Source organism: Pyxicephalus adspersus, chromosome 8, assembly GCF_032062135.1.
Source record: "Pyxicephalus adspersus chromosome 8, UCB_Pads_2.0, whole genome shotgun sequence".
Classification (NCBI taxonomy): domain Eukaryota; kingdom Metazoa; phylum Chordata; class Amphibia; order Anura; family Pyxicephalidae; genus Pyxicephalus; species Pyxicephalus adspersus.
In genome coordinates, this window is record NC_092865.1 from 34,687,533 (window position 1) to 34,702,528 (window position 14,996).

Genomic DNA, 14,996 nt, shown 5'->3' on the forward strand with positions numbered 1-14,996 from the left:
GTAGCTTAAGTCACTCCAATGCAGGCTGATCATGACTGGTGGCTGGAGGCAATAGGGTGCTGTACATAACTTTCTGGAAACAGGGAGCTGTGTGACACACATATGTAATGCTGACATGATTTAAAGAAATTAAACATGATTTAAAGAAATTAATTTCAGCGAATGAAAGGGATCAGTCCATGACATTTCAGGTTGGGAGGAAAGAGCTGACAGATCTAAATCTCCATCAGCCATGAAAAAAGGCAGGGTCTGTCTGACTTGCTGCATATTGTGAGAAGATTGACTATGTGCAATGAAAGTTGAGTAAGCAATTTCAGTGTAGAAGTGGAGCCTAAACATTAGCTTGAAGTTCAGCTTTGATAATTTCTGTAACAATAACTACCTAAATCATGTTCATAAATGTAAATTTGTGTTCCAGTGTAAGATCATTTCTTCTTTTTAAATCATCAGAGCATGGATTTCACTGCTTCTTTATAGGCTGTTTTATCATTAGGTATAGTGCTTCTTTTTTTTATTCTGTGTACCATTTATATCAGGGGTGTCAAACTCAAATACACAATGGGCCAAAATTAAAATTTGTACAAAGTCACAGGCCAAACTTGAACTTTATTGAAAAAATTGAGGAAGTTTTTCCTTCTCATTAGATATACCAATTATAAAACCTTTTCATATGGAAACAAAGAGGTTTTGCTTAACATTCAATCTGGAACAAACCCTTTAATAGAGAAATAGCACCGCTACTACAATTCCCTGCGTCTTTAAAACAAACCAATGTAGGCCACATATAGGCAGAGAGCCTGCTGGTCTATAGACACGAGGGATGCGGGGAATTATAGTAGCGGCACTATTTCAATTCAGCGGCAGGCCAGCTGCAATTCATATTTAGGATTCATTTGGGGGCCAAAAAAAAGGACGTTGCATGCTAGAGTTTGACAGCCCTCATTTACATCATCGGATCTTTGCATCATTCCTTTAATACATGGCAGTATATATATAATTCCCATAATCCACAAATTCTAAATATATGAAAATATAAGACAAGCTGAATATAATTTACTAAGCAGAAATACTGATGAGCTTGGTAGCAGAAATAGTTGCATCATCTGTGGTCACCCAGCACAGGTTAGGAGCTTGTGGTATAGTTGATGACAAAACATGTCTGCAAAGATTTTAGCTTTTCTATTGCATATTAATTGCTGTCCCATTCATATTAATATTATTATTATTATTATTATTAAAAAAAAAACAACAGCACCGATCAAGTAGGGATATACTAGGTATCATATATAAGACAAGTAAAATGAACAGTGCAATTGTGACCTTGAGACATCAAAGTAACCGAAAGGGTAAGCCATAAAAGCCAGCCAATTTGGGATTTTTAGCCAGACCCGATCAGGACAGGGGGACATATTTTTGAATTTGTTGGGTTTATTTGTAGACAGGAAGCCAAGGGGCTCAATAAATTACAATATTGTGCTGATTGACAAACAAAGATGCTGTTACAGTAGTAAGGCCATGCTTGTAATATCCATATTGCAGCTGATGGTCTGAAGATGCCATTATGAGTTGCAGAAATATATAAAAAGCATCAAGTTGTTATGCTTATGGTTTGATTTTTAGTGCATGGTTACAATTTGCAGTAAAAAGTATACAACAGCAAAATCTTGATGTACACTGGAGCCTTACAAATAATGATTTTTGTGCAAAATGTCTCATGATGATATCTACCTGTGTATGCCTTATCTACGGTATGATAAACTTATGGTTAGCAAAAGCAACACTGCACTTTCATAAAATATAAATAAAACTTTGAAATACTTGCTATTACAGTAAATGGTAACCAATTGTATTCTGTCTTTCTAGACCTGTATCTGATGCACTGGCCGGATGCCAATCTTCCTGGTAAGAGTGCCCGTGAAGCACGGGCAGAGACATGGAAAGCTCTGGTTGATTTGTATGACAGAGGTGAGAATTAATTGGTTATTTTCTTCATTATTATGTTCCATGACAGATGAGAACATGACATCCTATTTGTGGCCTAGTACTTGCTTGCACAAAACAGTAGCTATACCAGTAGGGTAAATTATGTCTTCTGTTTAGATAGTGTATGGCTTGCTAACTGGCATATACTGTAAGATAAATAGATGAACCTTTGTAAATGTAGAGACCTAAAACTGGAGCTTTTAGCCCATTGATTCAGTTGTGGGAGCAGTATAATGATGATTTATATGCAACACATACCTTCAATCCACTGTCCAAAAGCCTATGTACAGAAGTGAATTAAACAGGAAAAGGTTGTATCTGGATATACTTTAGCTGAGCTCCTCCCATGTGATCTCTGCAAGCAAGGAACCAAGCTTATAAAAGGTAAATCATGCACCCTTGTATAATCTTTTTTCAGTCCTCCATGAAAAACATAGGGGTTCCATGAAGCCTGGATGAAAAGAACAGATAGTCGTGAAGGATGCAAGCAGTGCGTGGGAAGATTCTTTCCTAAGTGTCTGACAGTGACCCATATTTTAATGACTTGTCTGATGATATGCTTACATTTATCGGGAGGTGTCCAAGGATTTGTTTTAAATGCTATTGGACGGATCCTATATGTTTCCATTCTTCTCACATTGAAGTATTGGATATAGGATGGCTTGCAATCCATGGGAAATTTGCATTATTTTTATAAAGTCTGATTGAAAATACTTATCAGTGCATGTAACATTCTATTGAAGGAACAAGTGCTGTACACAGAGCCCCATTGTGTTCTGTGTAGAGGGGAGGACAGGCAACCAGCACCCCACTTTATTCTCTACTATATGTGTGAACAGTGATTGTTCCTGATTGGACAGTTATCCCCTGCCATGGATGATTGATGAATTAAGTTGGGGGACCAATATTCACTCCTAAAGGGGAGAGCACAGTGGGGTGCCACTTGCTCTTCCTCTGCTACCATGGACCCACCTTCCTGACCTGACCTGTTTTGAGTATACTAAACCATGACAAGTTGGTATAGGTTATTAGAATTTGTGCATCAAATAATGCCATTTCTTTTTAATAAATAAACTAGCTTGTAATATGTTTTTATGAAAGCCCACATTTTGGCAGTTAGACAAACAATGTTAAGCTTTTTATAGTTGAATATGGCTTCAAACCAATAACATTTAGGGTAACTTCCACAGATGCTCACAACTCGCATAGAGCTATGTGATTGATGTTTAAAGTTACATTTAGGTGAAGCATCTATTCACTCTGAATATCGGCAAAAAATGCCTCCCAATCATACAGTGTACACTGTAAAAAATTCATATGCCCTGCTCACTTTGTACCTCTCTGTCCTATTAGAAGGCTTTGCTGGCTTCAAAGGAGCCTGTAATTTGATAGATAATGGGTGAGAAATGATATGCCTTGGGCTTAAACTCACCAAGCTAGTAAACCATTAGCAAATTTGGTCACAGAAAGGGATTTCCTTGACAGTTTTTGTTTTAGATTGGATGACAGGTACTCTTAAACTGTTATTTGTTACAGTTTGTTACTGGTTGGTAGTATCAGTTCTTGCCCCTGTGTTAACACCTCTGGGAAGAGGGGGATCTGAAACCATGCACTGCTGTGACACTTAACCTATATCCACAAATACTTAATAGTTCAGTTTTACATTTATTTTAATATAACTTAAATTAAAACAAAACTGTTGATGATAACAACAGTTTTGCAAAAAGAAAAAAAAGCCCTTAGGTTGTTATCTGTAGCAGTTGGTGCTTATAAAAAATACAATTTTAAAACTGACAAGGGCTGTGCTAATGAGATAAGCAGTTTGATACAAAAAGTACCGTTTGCCCAAGACAGCTTCCCACCATATGATATAGTGTGGTATTATTATCAGTGTCCTCAGGGACATAGCCAGGAATGCAGGAGATGGCTGGCCTTCATCATGGTCAGAACACAGTAATGTTATCATCTGATATTGTACTAACTGCTAGTTGGTATAAGGCAAGGTTGTGGTATGACCGTGTTTAACAGGAAATACTGACACCTGTTCAGTCTTGAGGAACTGTACATTCAATACAGGATTGAAAAGTGAGAAGCGAATGTGTGCAGGCAGAAAACAGGTATTGAAAAATTGTAAATTTCAGTAGATAAATATAAGAGGGTGCCAGGGTTTATTATCTGAAAGTGTCAGCTCTAGGTCAATGTTGGCGACTCGTTTATATTTTTCAGTGAATTTAGATTAAAAAATCACAGTGAAGTAGGATATTCCTGTAAAATCTAATCTATCAAAACAACATTACAACATTTAATATGCTAGTTTGAAGTATTGCTATGTCAGCTTTATATATAATGTAAACTGAATAAAAATGCAATTATATTCTGTGACAATAACAGTAATAGGTGGATGAAACCGAAACTTTAAGCTTATAAGAAATGAAAAAGTGATGGAACACATGTATTGACCAGAAATGGCATTCTTTCAGCCTGTGTTATAGGTGCCTTATATTGGCTTTTGGGCTGTATATCTATCTGATAGACCTGATAGGCAGCCCAAGGCCCAAATGCAGGAGCTTGTATGGTAGACTGTCAGTGCTGCTCCTTATTGCAAGGTACTGGCTTAGTGATATCAACCTGCTACAGGAAGTGCTGTTATTAGGATCTCCAGGTAGGAAACTTTGCAAAAGATACAATGATTTGGTTAAGAAAACTGTATGTATTAAGACATGATTTTGAATAGAATAGAATTTTAGTTTACATACACTTTCAAGGTACTCTTTTAAAGGAAACCTGGAACACATAGGCAGATAAGGAGGTCTGACTTTGGTTATTCAATGCTTGTTCTGGGTGACTCAGAATTTCCAGGTATTTAAAAACAAAACAGAATAACACTAATTATTGTGCACACCATTCTGTATTATTTCACAGTTGTACTTCACGGGAAGTATAAATTCAAATCAAAAATTCAATTGACAAGGGACAAATTCACTTGACTGTAAGGATAGAAATAAATGAATTAGCTACTCGGATTTACCTGCATGTTAGGATGCCCAGAGACACATATTAAAATGCTAGAATATTTAAAGTTGTATCAAAGTTAAAGTTTTCTCAATAAACAAGAACAAAAAGGGAGACAGAAGAAAACAGAAGAAGTTTAATAGGATTTCTTTAGTGATATAAAGCATTGTTAAAGCTAAGTGCCTTTATGTTGGTGATGGATTCCCAAGATTTATGGGAATCATCCTCATAGTTCATGGTACTCACATTTCAATGTAATATAACAGGAATATAATTTTTTTTAATTTGTTGAACCTTATGGTTATCTATACAAAATAAAAATGGAGCTTTTATCCAGCCTATGTATTTTTTCATGTTGAAGTAGAAACATTACAATCCAACATTAATAGGATGTATTTCTATGAATGCACTGATCTTCAAATGTCAACAGTTCGAAGCAGATACTAGTAATTACTACATAAACTTTACTATGGAAAAAGAAAAGTATTGTAACTTTTAAGAAAGGATAGTATAAGACAGTATTTATGTTTTATTTTAAAAAAAGGAAAGGTCTTGATATACATAGTTACATTTGACTTGGCATATATCCAAAAGCCATGGCACCAGAACATTTCCTATGTTGAAAGAAAAAAAAATAATCGGAAACTAGGTTGCAAATACATACAAATGTCCAGCTGGATCAACACTCCCCCTCACTCTGTATTGTCATGGGACCTAAGTGGTGGCTTTAGGTGAGTATATATGAATTCATAAGGTGTGAACAAACCAAAAGGCTTACAGTTAACATCAGAGTTAAAGTGGACCTGAAGTGTAAGAATTTGCAAACTGATAGCAAACATTTTGTAGCTTTTCTAATCAGTTACCAATTTTTTGGAATTCCTCCTGAAAATTAGCAGTGCCTTCCTTACATTTGACTGTTCCAAGGCATTTGTGTTTGCTATATCTGCTGTATACAATCACATAAATCTGTGCCTCTGACTGCTGATTTGATGAGATTTGAAATTAAATTAGGTGATGTCACCACTGTACAATAATAATGTCACATCTGTGCTGCTCACCGTTCTCCTAGGGTTGCTGGAGAGGAAACTGCATTACAAGGATTTACCTGCTTTTACCTCATTTTTTCTGTGGATCTATTCATCCTTTAGCAGTCCTGCAAATTTTATCTAACTGACTAACAAGTTGGGAGACATTGAGGGGGTTCTCTGTCTCCACCCAGAGGGCCGCCTTTATACAGAGATGAGGATCGAGGCAACAATAGTGGGGAAAGATCAAACCAAGGATCAAACACCATACTGAGAATTAGAATTTTGCTCTCTGCTTACCTTTTTTGGAATGGCGTCCACATAAACTTTTAGGGTAATGTTAGATGTAAGCGTGTCAAACACCCCTGTGAAAAGTAGGAAACTTCAAGAGAGCAGTTTGTAGAAAGCTAGGACTATAGAGGGTTATGGAGTTTTCACTCTATGACAGAAACTGCCTGAGCAAGGACTATAAAGACAGGATAAGGCATTTGGAGATTATTATAAATATTTACAATATGGTTCCATATAATACTTTTTCTACTCCATAATGCTACAACTTTAAGCTTTGCAACATTTATTTTTTTTTACAGGTCAGTAGCTTTTTGTCTAAATCCCAAAATCGAGGACAAGGCTACCTGTTTTCTTACACTCCCATTCTTTGGATTATTTGACCAAACTAACCCTACCACTGCATTGAAATAGGGATACATTGAAAAGTAAGGTCCTATATCCATAGATATCAAAACAGGTGGTGAATGTCCTCTTTGGAGCCAAAAAATATTTGCACTTGCAGGAGCAATTATTTTATTCTATATGTCCTAGGAGAAGTGAAGGGTAATTGGCTTTCACTCAATGTCCCCAAAGGCCAAAAATGTTGTATGACTGGTATGTGTTAGGATAAATGTGATAAGCCTGCAGACATTGCATATTGATTGGCAGGATTAAGATAAATACTCTAGTTAAGGCAAGACATTAAAGTGGCTGAAGACATAGGAAATAGTTCTAGTATTACATATTATTAATGTACCTCAAAATCAGAACATATTAATTTATAGCAGGGCTTGTATTTAGGATTATTGTGATGCTGTTTCCTGATGCGAAAGAAGATAGCTCAGAATGTGTTGCTCATGTAACTGGCAACTCATACGGAAATTCCTCTTGTGTAATTTGTGGGGTTTTTCTTTGTTATGGTCTTGAAGTATGACGGTTTTCCTGTTTTATACTATCAAGAGCTTTTTTGGCTGTTAAATACAAACTTTTTTCCTTCAATTTGAACTTGGCTCCTCCTGGTGACGCCAGCCACTATTAAACTCCTCCTTCCATAGGAGAGTCCCAACTTTGCTTGAGTCAAAGCCAGCTAATTGTTTTGACACTATTGTCGTTAGCAAAGACAGCTTGTTCTAAAGATATGAGGCAGGAAATGACCTGTTTTCCTTATTACTGGGAAAGAAATGCTCAGCCCTGGCTGCTCCTGACTTTTTTCCGCAAGTTATTATTATTATTGTAAATTCCTCTCTCAGATGTGAGATCACTTGACAACATCAGCAGGTTCCATTGTGTATGAATATTTGTGTGTGTGTTTATCAGTATAGGTCTAATTTACCTGTAAATACATAGGCTTGTACAAACTTTAATTCATAGGAGATGCAACGTACATTAGCCATTGAGTTATTAATTACTGGAATTTGTACAGAACCTACTTCTTTATGTATATATGTAATATATTTAAAAAAAAGTTATGAACCACACTACTAGTTATGCAAAAACATTTCTAGCAAATGAAAGTAGGCATTGTTTGTTCTAACTGAACACTGAGAAGAGGTACATAAAGGATACAGGGAGCTAATGGCTAACTACTAGGAGAAGGGGTGGAGCAGGAGCTGATCAAAACAGAAGAGCTAATACAACACAGTGAGAAATAAAGAATAAAGGCTAAAAGAGATATAGAAGATGAATATAGATTAGTTAAGGATAAACTAGACAGTGTGATCTCATGAGCAGAACATATAATTGTGTGACTTGTTGAAGGAATATTGGAAAAATAGATAAAATGAGACTGAGCATTATTAGGAGGCAGAGGGGAAGATAATTGTGGATGATGGAGGAAAGGAGGCATAGAGGGAACTCATCATAGATAAGAACAGAGCAAGAGCTTATGATTGCAGAGTAATGGGTGAAAAGAAGGGCAGCATCTTTTCATGTTTCCCTGGAACAGGATACAGACGAAGATGTAGTCATGGACTGCAGGATGAAAGCAGAGGATACAGCGAGGAAGCTGATCATGGACTCAAGGGAAAGAATGAAGTATGAAGTGTCATTTCTTCCTCCAAGCAATGTAATAGCAGATCAGACCATTTCTACTAATGTGTAAAGAAGTAGGAAAGTTCTGCACACTATCCACAACACACTTACGACAGAGCACAAAACATGCTTGCAGGCAACATGACATAAAAAGGAAAGCATTGTGGATAACTAAAAGTGCAGAATACAAGGACATCTAGTTAGAAAGTTTTTATAACAAAGTACAATTTGTAGTGAATGTAGCATATTGTTGTGAGTGGAGATATTATGGTGGAGTGTGGCTTAAATGGAAGGTGATCTGAAAGAGATTGTACATGAACAAGGAAAGCAGAGCCACAACAATTAGGTAGTTTAGATGATGGGAGAAGAACCCCAGAGAATGTTATGTGGATGGGCAGTTGCTAGATAACATTGTAGATGGTAGGGGTAATTTAACCCAAGAATATAGTGTAGATTTTGGTGGGAGAACTGCAGGAAAGTATAACTTATGGCTTCCAGGAAATGTAATATGAACAAGTGGGGGTTTGGGAATAACTATTTGGACAGTAAAGAAAGAACTAGCAAAGAACATAGTGAAAATAGTAAAAGGAGCTTTGGTCACAGAAATATTTTAATTTTCCCAGTTTTAGGTATTTCTTTTTGAGCAGGCATGTAGTGTAAAAATGATGCCAAGCTGGAAGGAAGCAAAATGCTTGATGCTTTTCTTGGGCATGAATTCTTGGAATTTCCTTTCCATGCCTCTACCACCCTTTGTCACTTCAGAGAGATTTTTTTGTAAACTGAATTGCGTGTTCATTTTGTAATATAGACAGACAAAATGTGTGTACATCTTGATTATGTGGCCAGTCTAACTACTTATTACTCACTACTTATTTCACATGTTTATTTTCAAATCCCAAGATAAAAAAATTCATATTGATTTTGTGTTCTTCTAAGGTCTGTTTATATAGCTGTGAATCTTACAGTATATCACTGAAATATCACCTGGTGGAAAATCTAAATTAAACAGAATATGGTTACCAATCTATATATCTACAATTTCACTTTTAAAATATCACTTATTTTTACTTTTTTACATTTTCCTGCCCCATAATATTTTATGGTATACTTGTATTGTTTGAAACTGTTTCTGCCGTTAGGCTACATACACACACCAGATGATTGTTGCTCAAGATGCACAGTCGTGCTGATCTATGAAGGAGAGCACAGCAGGGTGACTCCCACTCATCCTTCCCATTCCCTTCTCCATAGAACAGAACAGCGCTTTGTGTACAGCTCTCATTCATTTTCCTTTCACTGGAAACACCCAGGAAAGATCGTTTTCATTGACACAAATCTAGATTTTTAATGCATCAGCCCTTTTATACCTAGCCAGATGGGGCAACTTTAATAAATGTTTGTGGATAGCTTCAACTCCCATGCTATCTCTTTTATGCATGGTGTTTTCTCTATAGGGAATGCAAGCAAGAACAGAAATTGTTGCAAGAATTCCCAGTCCTAAATCTCACCCTGGCGATACATCACATTGTAGGGGGTAGATTTATTATTATTATAGTTTGTTCTATAGAAGAACAGCATACATAACTGGTGGATGTCATGAGATCATGTAAACAACGGTACAATGGTTTCAATATATTTAGTAATAGTATTTCCATTGTTGTTATCACAGGGGGAACACATTGTGCTACAGTGAATATATTTTTCCTACTTGGTATTGTGAGTTTCCTCTCTGTGGGAACTCTCTCCATTTTCCCATCTCTTTTCTCTTTCTCCCTCAGTTTTGTTTCCTCCCCCATCCACTCAGTTTCCTTGCTTTTTCCTCGCTTGTCACCCTTCTCTCTTGGTTTGTACAAGCTTCTCTTGCGGTTGTGCTCTCCCTTTCCCTTGGCTGGGTTTGGGGACAAACTGTTCTTTAGTTTTGTTTTTGTTGCTCTGGGGTAGATGGACAGGACTTTTCAGTCTCAGAATGAAGTGGCTTCTACAAAGGACAAAGCATGTCAGGAGAGCTTGTGAATGGGGAGAGTCCCTTAACCTCCTTTTTGCAAGAATGTGCAGTGAATTGCTAATGTGTCTGTGGGTGACCTATAAAGGGGGACTAGGCTTTTACTAATTCACTGCTGCATATTTTTTTTTTTTTTTAATAATGATCTATACTTCTCAGTTAATGCAGTGATTATATGCAGCTACAAGTTCATCAAAAGCAGTAGAAGGCCACCATAAAATTGCAACACAAAAATTTTTAATATTAAACAAGGACCAGTAAACCTAAAGTGTTTTTTATGTTTATCTAAAAGTTATACTAAGATCTACTCATAGGTTTTATTATATCTAACTATATACTGGGTATGAAAACTCAAAAATATTCGACTATACAAACATACTAACAACTTGAATCCCAAGTTTATGATTGTGTGTACAACAATGGATACAATAGTACACTGACCTCATGCATACTCACCCATCATGCAGATCATATTGTCAACTTCGACCTAATACATACAACAAGCATGGTTATTTGGTGGGATAATTTGAACCATTATTGGTAGTTTAGATATTAAAATACTTTGTTTGACATAATATATAGATGTGAATGTATAGTTCATTACCAACACAAATATGAATGTTCCCATATCCGTATGTACAGATTCTTTACCATTTCTTCCCCATGTGATAGTTCCCCGACTAGTCCTTCTGGTGGGGTATTATTCAAGAAGCAGTAGGGAAGGTGAAAGATGCACATAAAGGATAAGGCAGAAGCAGGGACATCCTTTCACTGCTAGTTTTCAGGTACAGTTTTCTCTTTAACAAGAACAAAATCCCAGTAGTGACACCATCCCAAATAGATTTTTATAAGTCTAGCAGTCAAAGATACATTGCCCTTCGGCAGATTTCTTTCTTGTGATTGATTTCTGATGTGATAAAACAATTGAATTGTGAATCTGCAATACATTTACATCTGGCTGATTGTAACCTACCTATTTCTTCTCCTCTTACTGTTACACCAGCCAATAAGAGCAAATTTGCCATTTACCTAGTCTGAAGGACAAAGGAATAGTCACTAATATTGCCTGTAGTCTACTCTCCAATACTGGCTTACCAATCCTTGTTTAAAGACATTCAGAACAGTCAGTACGACTGGAAGGGCAGAATATTGTACAGTTTTATGCAGTGTTTTAGGGCGTCTGACAAATAGATTGCTGATCAAACCAAGAAATCCATTTGTATGTCAGTTGGGTGCAAAAGTGGCATTTGCTCATGTGTATCAGGCCTTAAATGATGTCACACTACAGATATACAGATGAAAGGCAGTTGGCTTTGTGGAGCCCAGGCATTGGTGCTGCCGTGCTATTTTTCTAAAGTATTTTCTAAAGCCAAAAGGCACATTTCCAGGCCACTGCTTTGGCACAATTACATTTACAGATGTTCTCTACAGGATAGCAATTATTCTCTTTGTGTGGTTGGTCTACTTCAAGCATTCACATCCTGGCTTTTAGGAAAAAAAAATGTTTCTTTGCTATCTTCTCACATGGAAAATTTAATTACAATATAAACAGCATATTTAAGGAATCGGTGGAAATGGAAGTGATGGCAGTAAGTATATTGATAGAAATTGAGAAGGACTTTGGGGATGGGGGAAGGTGACTGGCAGATTTCATATGGTGTACAGGATCCTGGCATATTGAATACATACAAATTAACTTACAGAGACACAGTACTGAAATGTATGATAGTGAACATAGAAACAATATATTTCATAACTCAAAAATTATTTGTTAGTATACAGAATATATTTAGATCTAGAGTGAATGGGCAGTGTAGTAGGGCAAGAAGAGAAATTGTGGTGTGGGCTTGAAGAATTAAAATTGTGCTACATTTTGCGAGGTATAGAAAAACTGTGATATGGTCCACAAAGGTATATGTACAGTTACAGGTGTGGAAAGGACTAAAGAGGAGTAGGAGGGACCAGATAGAAGCAAAACATTGTTAGAGGCCACGGGAAAGCAGAGGTGTGCAAGACTAGGGATCAGTGTGAATGCGCTTTTATTTGCTTTAGGAAAGAATTGTTTTCCCATACTTAATTTCAGGAGAATATGGTAATGCAAAATGTGCTTTAAGGGCAGCTGCATGTCAAAAAGAGGTCAACTGCACATGAAATAAATCTGTTTATTTCTGAAGGATTTCATTAGCACTGGCCCAATCTCTTTTACAGAGGCCCTAACGTTTATATAGTGTCAGAGGATGATAAGATTTGACAATGACTATATTTACACATTAGTAACAAGAGTGGATGAAATCAGAAACCTCAAATTGATGTTCCTTGAATGATCTGTATACACTATAGGGTCTATTTATAAAGCAATGAATCTGACATCCACTGAAACATTCCCCAGTGGAGAATCTTCCATGTCTGTGTGTTTCAATGGCAGTAATTGTTTTAGCGGATGTCAGATTCACTGCTTCATAAATAGAACTCTATGCATATGAATTAGAAGCCAAAACTACCCTAAATCATGTAATATTTGTTGTTACATGTTTCTTTTAAATCTATTAAAAATGTTATTAGGTGAACTCACATAAACAAGAGTACTGTTGTTCTTTTACTAGGAATCTGCCGATCAATTGGAGTCAGCAACTTTCTCATTCATCACTTGGAACAGCTAAAAGAAGACTGTGATATGATGCCCCACGTCAACCAGGTGTGTTTACTAGTAGAAGAATATATTTTTTAATATTATACATCATCAATTATTGTGATATTGGTTATGTAAATTATTACTAATATATTTAAATAACCAATAGTAATAATAATATATATTTTATAGATATGAAAGTAAAGGGTAATAAGAAAAGAATAGGTATGTATACAATTATAGTTTAGATGATGGGAGAAGAACCCCAGAGAATGTTATGTGGATGGGCAGTTGCTAGATAACATTGTAGATGGTAGGGGTAATTTAACCCAAGAATATAGTGTAGATTTTGGTGGGAGAACTGCAGGAAAGTATAACTTATGGCTTCCAGGAAATGTAATATGAACAAGTGGGGGTTTGGGAATAACTATTTGGACAGTAAAGAAAGAACTAGCAAAGAACATAGTGAAAATAGTAAAAGGAGCTTTGGTCACAGAAATATTTTAATTTTCCCAGTTTTAGGTATTTCTTTTTGAGCAGGCATGTAGTGTAAAAATGATGCCAAGCTGGAAGGAAGCAAAATGCTTGATGCTTTTCTTGGGCATGAATTCTTGGAATTTCCTTTCCATGCCTCTACCACCCTTTGTCACTTCAGAGAGATTTTTTTGTAAACTGAATTGCGTGTTCATTTTGTAATATAGACAGACAAAATGTGTGTACATCTTGATTATGTGGCCAGTCTAACTACTTATTACTCACTACTTATTTCACATGTTTATTTTCAAATCCCAAGATAAAAAAATTCATATTGATTTTGTGTTCTTCTAAGGTCTGTTTATATAGCTGTGAATCTTACAGTATATCACTGAAATATCACCTGGTGGAAAATCTAAATTAAACAGAATATGGTTACCAATCTATATATCTACAATTTCACTTTTAAAATATCACTTATTTTTACTTTTTTACATTTTCCTGCCCCATAATATTTTATGGTATACTTGTATTGTTTGAAACTGTTTCTGCCGTTAGGCTACATACACACACCAGATGATTGTTGCTCAAGATGCACAGTCGTGCTGATCTATGAAGGAGAGCACAGCAGGGTGACTCCCACTCATCCTTCCCATTCCCTTCTCCATAGAACAGAACAGCGCTTTGTGTACAGCTCTCATTCATTTTCCTTTCACTGGAAACACCCAGGAAAGATCGTTTTCATTGACACAAATCTAGCATCTGTACAGGGCTTTTGATCGACAAACCTGCTAAAAAACCCTCAATGTATGGCTATTTTGGCAATTTCCAATGTGGGTGTCGCCATCTTCTTCCTTCTGCTTTTCCTTTTTTCAATCATTGACTATCTTGATTAAACAGGCTCATGTAACCTCCTTTGCAGACATGCAGAAGCTCGTTCAGTCCTGGAAGCTGGATATGCTGGCTATCCCAGGTTCCAGTGCTAAGCTGTGCATGACAAACTTTCTCAGTTGAAGGGAGTGATCACACAGGTGAGTATGTTTTATTGCAGAAGGGACATTCCTTGTCCCTTTCTGAAAAAAAAACACTTGATCACAAAGTGTTTCTTAATCTTTTACTATAACAAAGACTTGTATAGGGAAAACAAGTAAACGCTTATACAAACCCTATATAAAGTAGAGCATTACCATGTTTGAGCTTGTGTAGTTAAGGTTCATTGTACAAGCTTCAATGCAAATCCTATAAAAAAGTGATAGGGTGAATTGTTAGAAACTGAAGTTTGCATTTCCCAGCATATGAACATGTCTGCTATAGTTCCTGGCACTTTTTCCTATTTATCCTTCAGTAATACACCTGATACAATATGCTGTTCTACTCCTCCTGTACCAATCCTAAAAACATAGAATACATTAAAACCTAACAATCCTAAAAATCCTTTTGTACCAGCCACAACACATACAGTTATGTGAGAACTACGATATAAGGCATATGAAACAATTAAGTGATTTGGCTTTCCAGCATCTTCTTATTATTAATAAACTGTATTTATATAGCGCCAACTTAGAACACA

General features: G+C 36.3%; 1 protein-coding gene and 1 long non-coding RNA gene across 4 annotated transcripts in view; one reads left to right on the forward strand and one right to left on the reverse strand.

Annotated features, from left to right (window-relative positions):
- The window catches only part of LOC140336713 (glyoxal reductase-like), a 73,463-nt gene that overhangs the window by 26,823 nt on the left and 31,644 nt on the right, over positions 1-14,996 (forward strand). For all 3 annotated transcript variants that reach the window (XM_072420009.1, XM_072420010.1, XM_072420012.1), the window contains exons 4-5: positions 1,864-1,965; positions 12,927-13,018. In XM_072420009.1, the coding sequence (XP_072276110.1) occupies positions 1,864-1,965; positions 12,927-13,018 (194 nt within the window). The remainder of the gene's footprint in view (positions 1-1,863; positions 1,966-12,926; positions 13,019-14,996) is intronic.
- The window catches only part of LOC140336715 (uncharacterized), a 74,330-nt gene that overhangs the window by 19,720 nt on the left and 39,614 nt on the right, over positions 1-14,996 (reverse strand). The window lies entirely within an intron of this gene.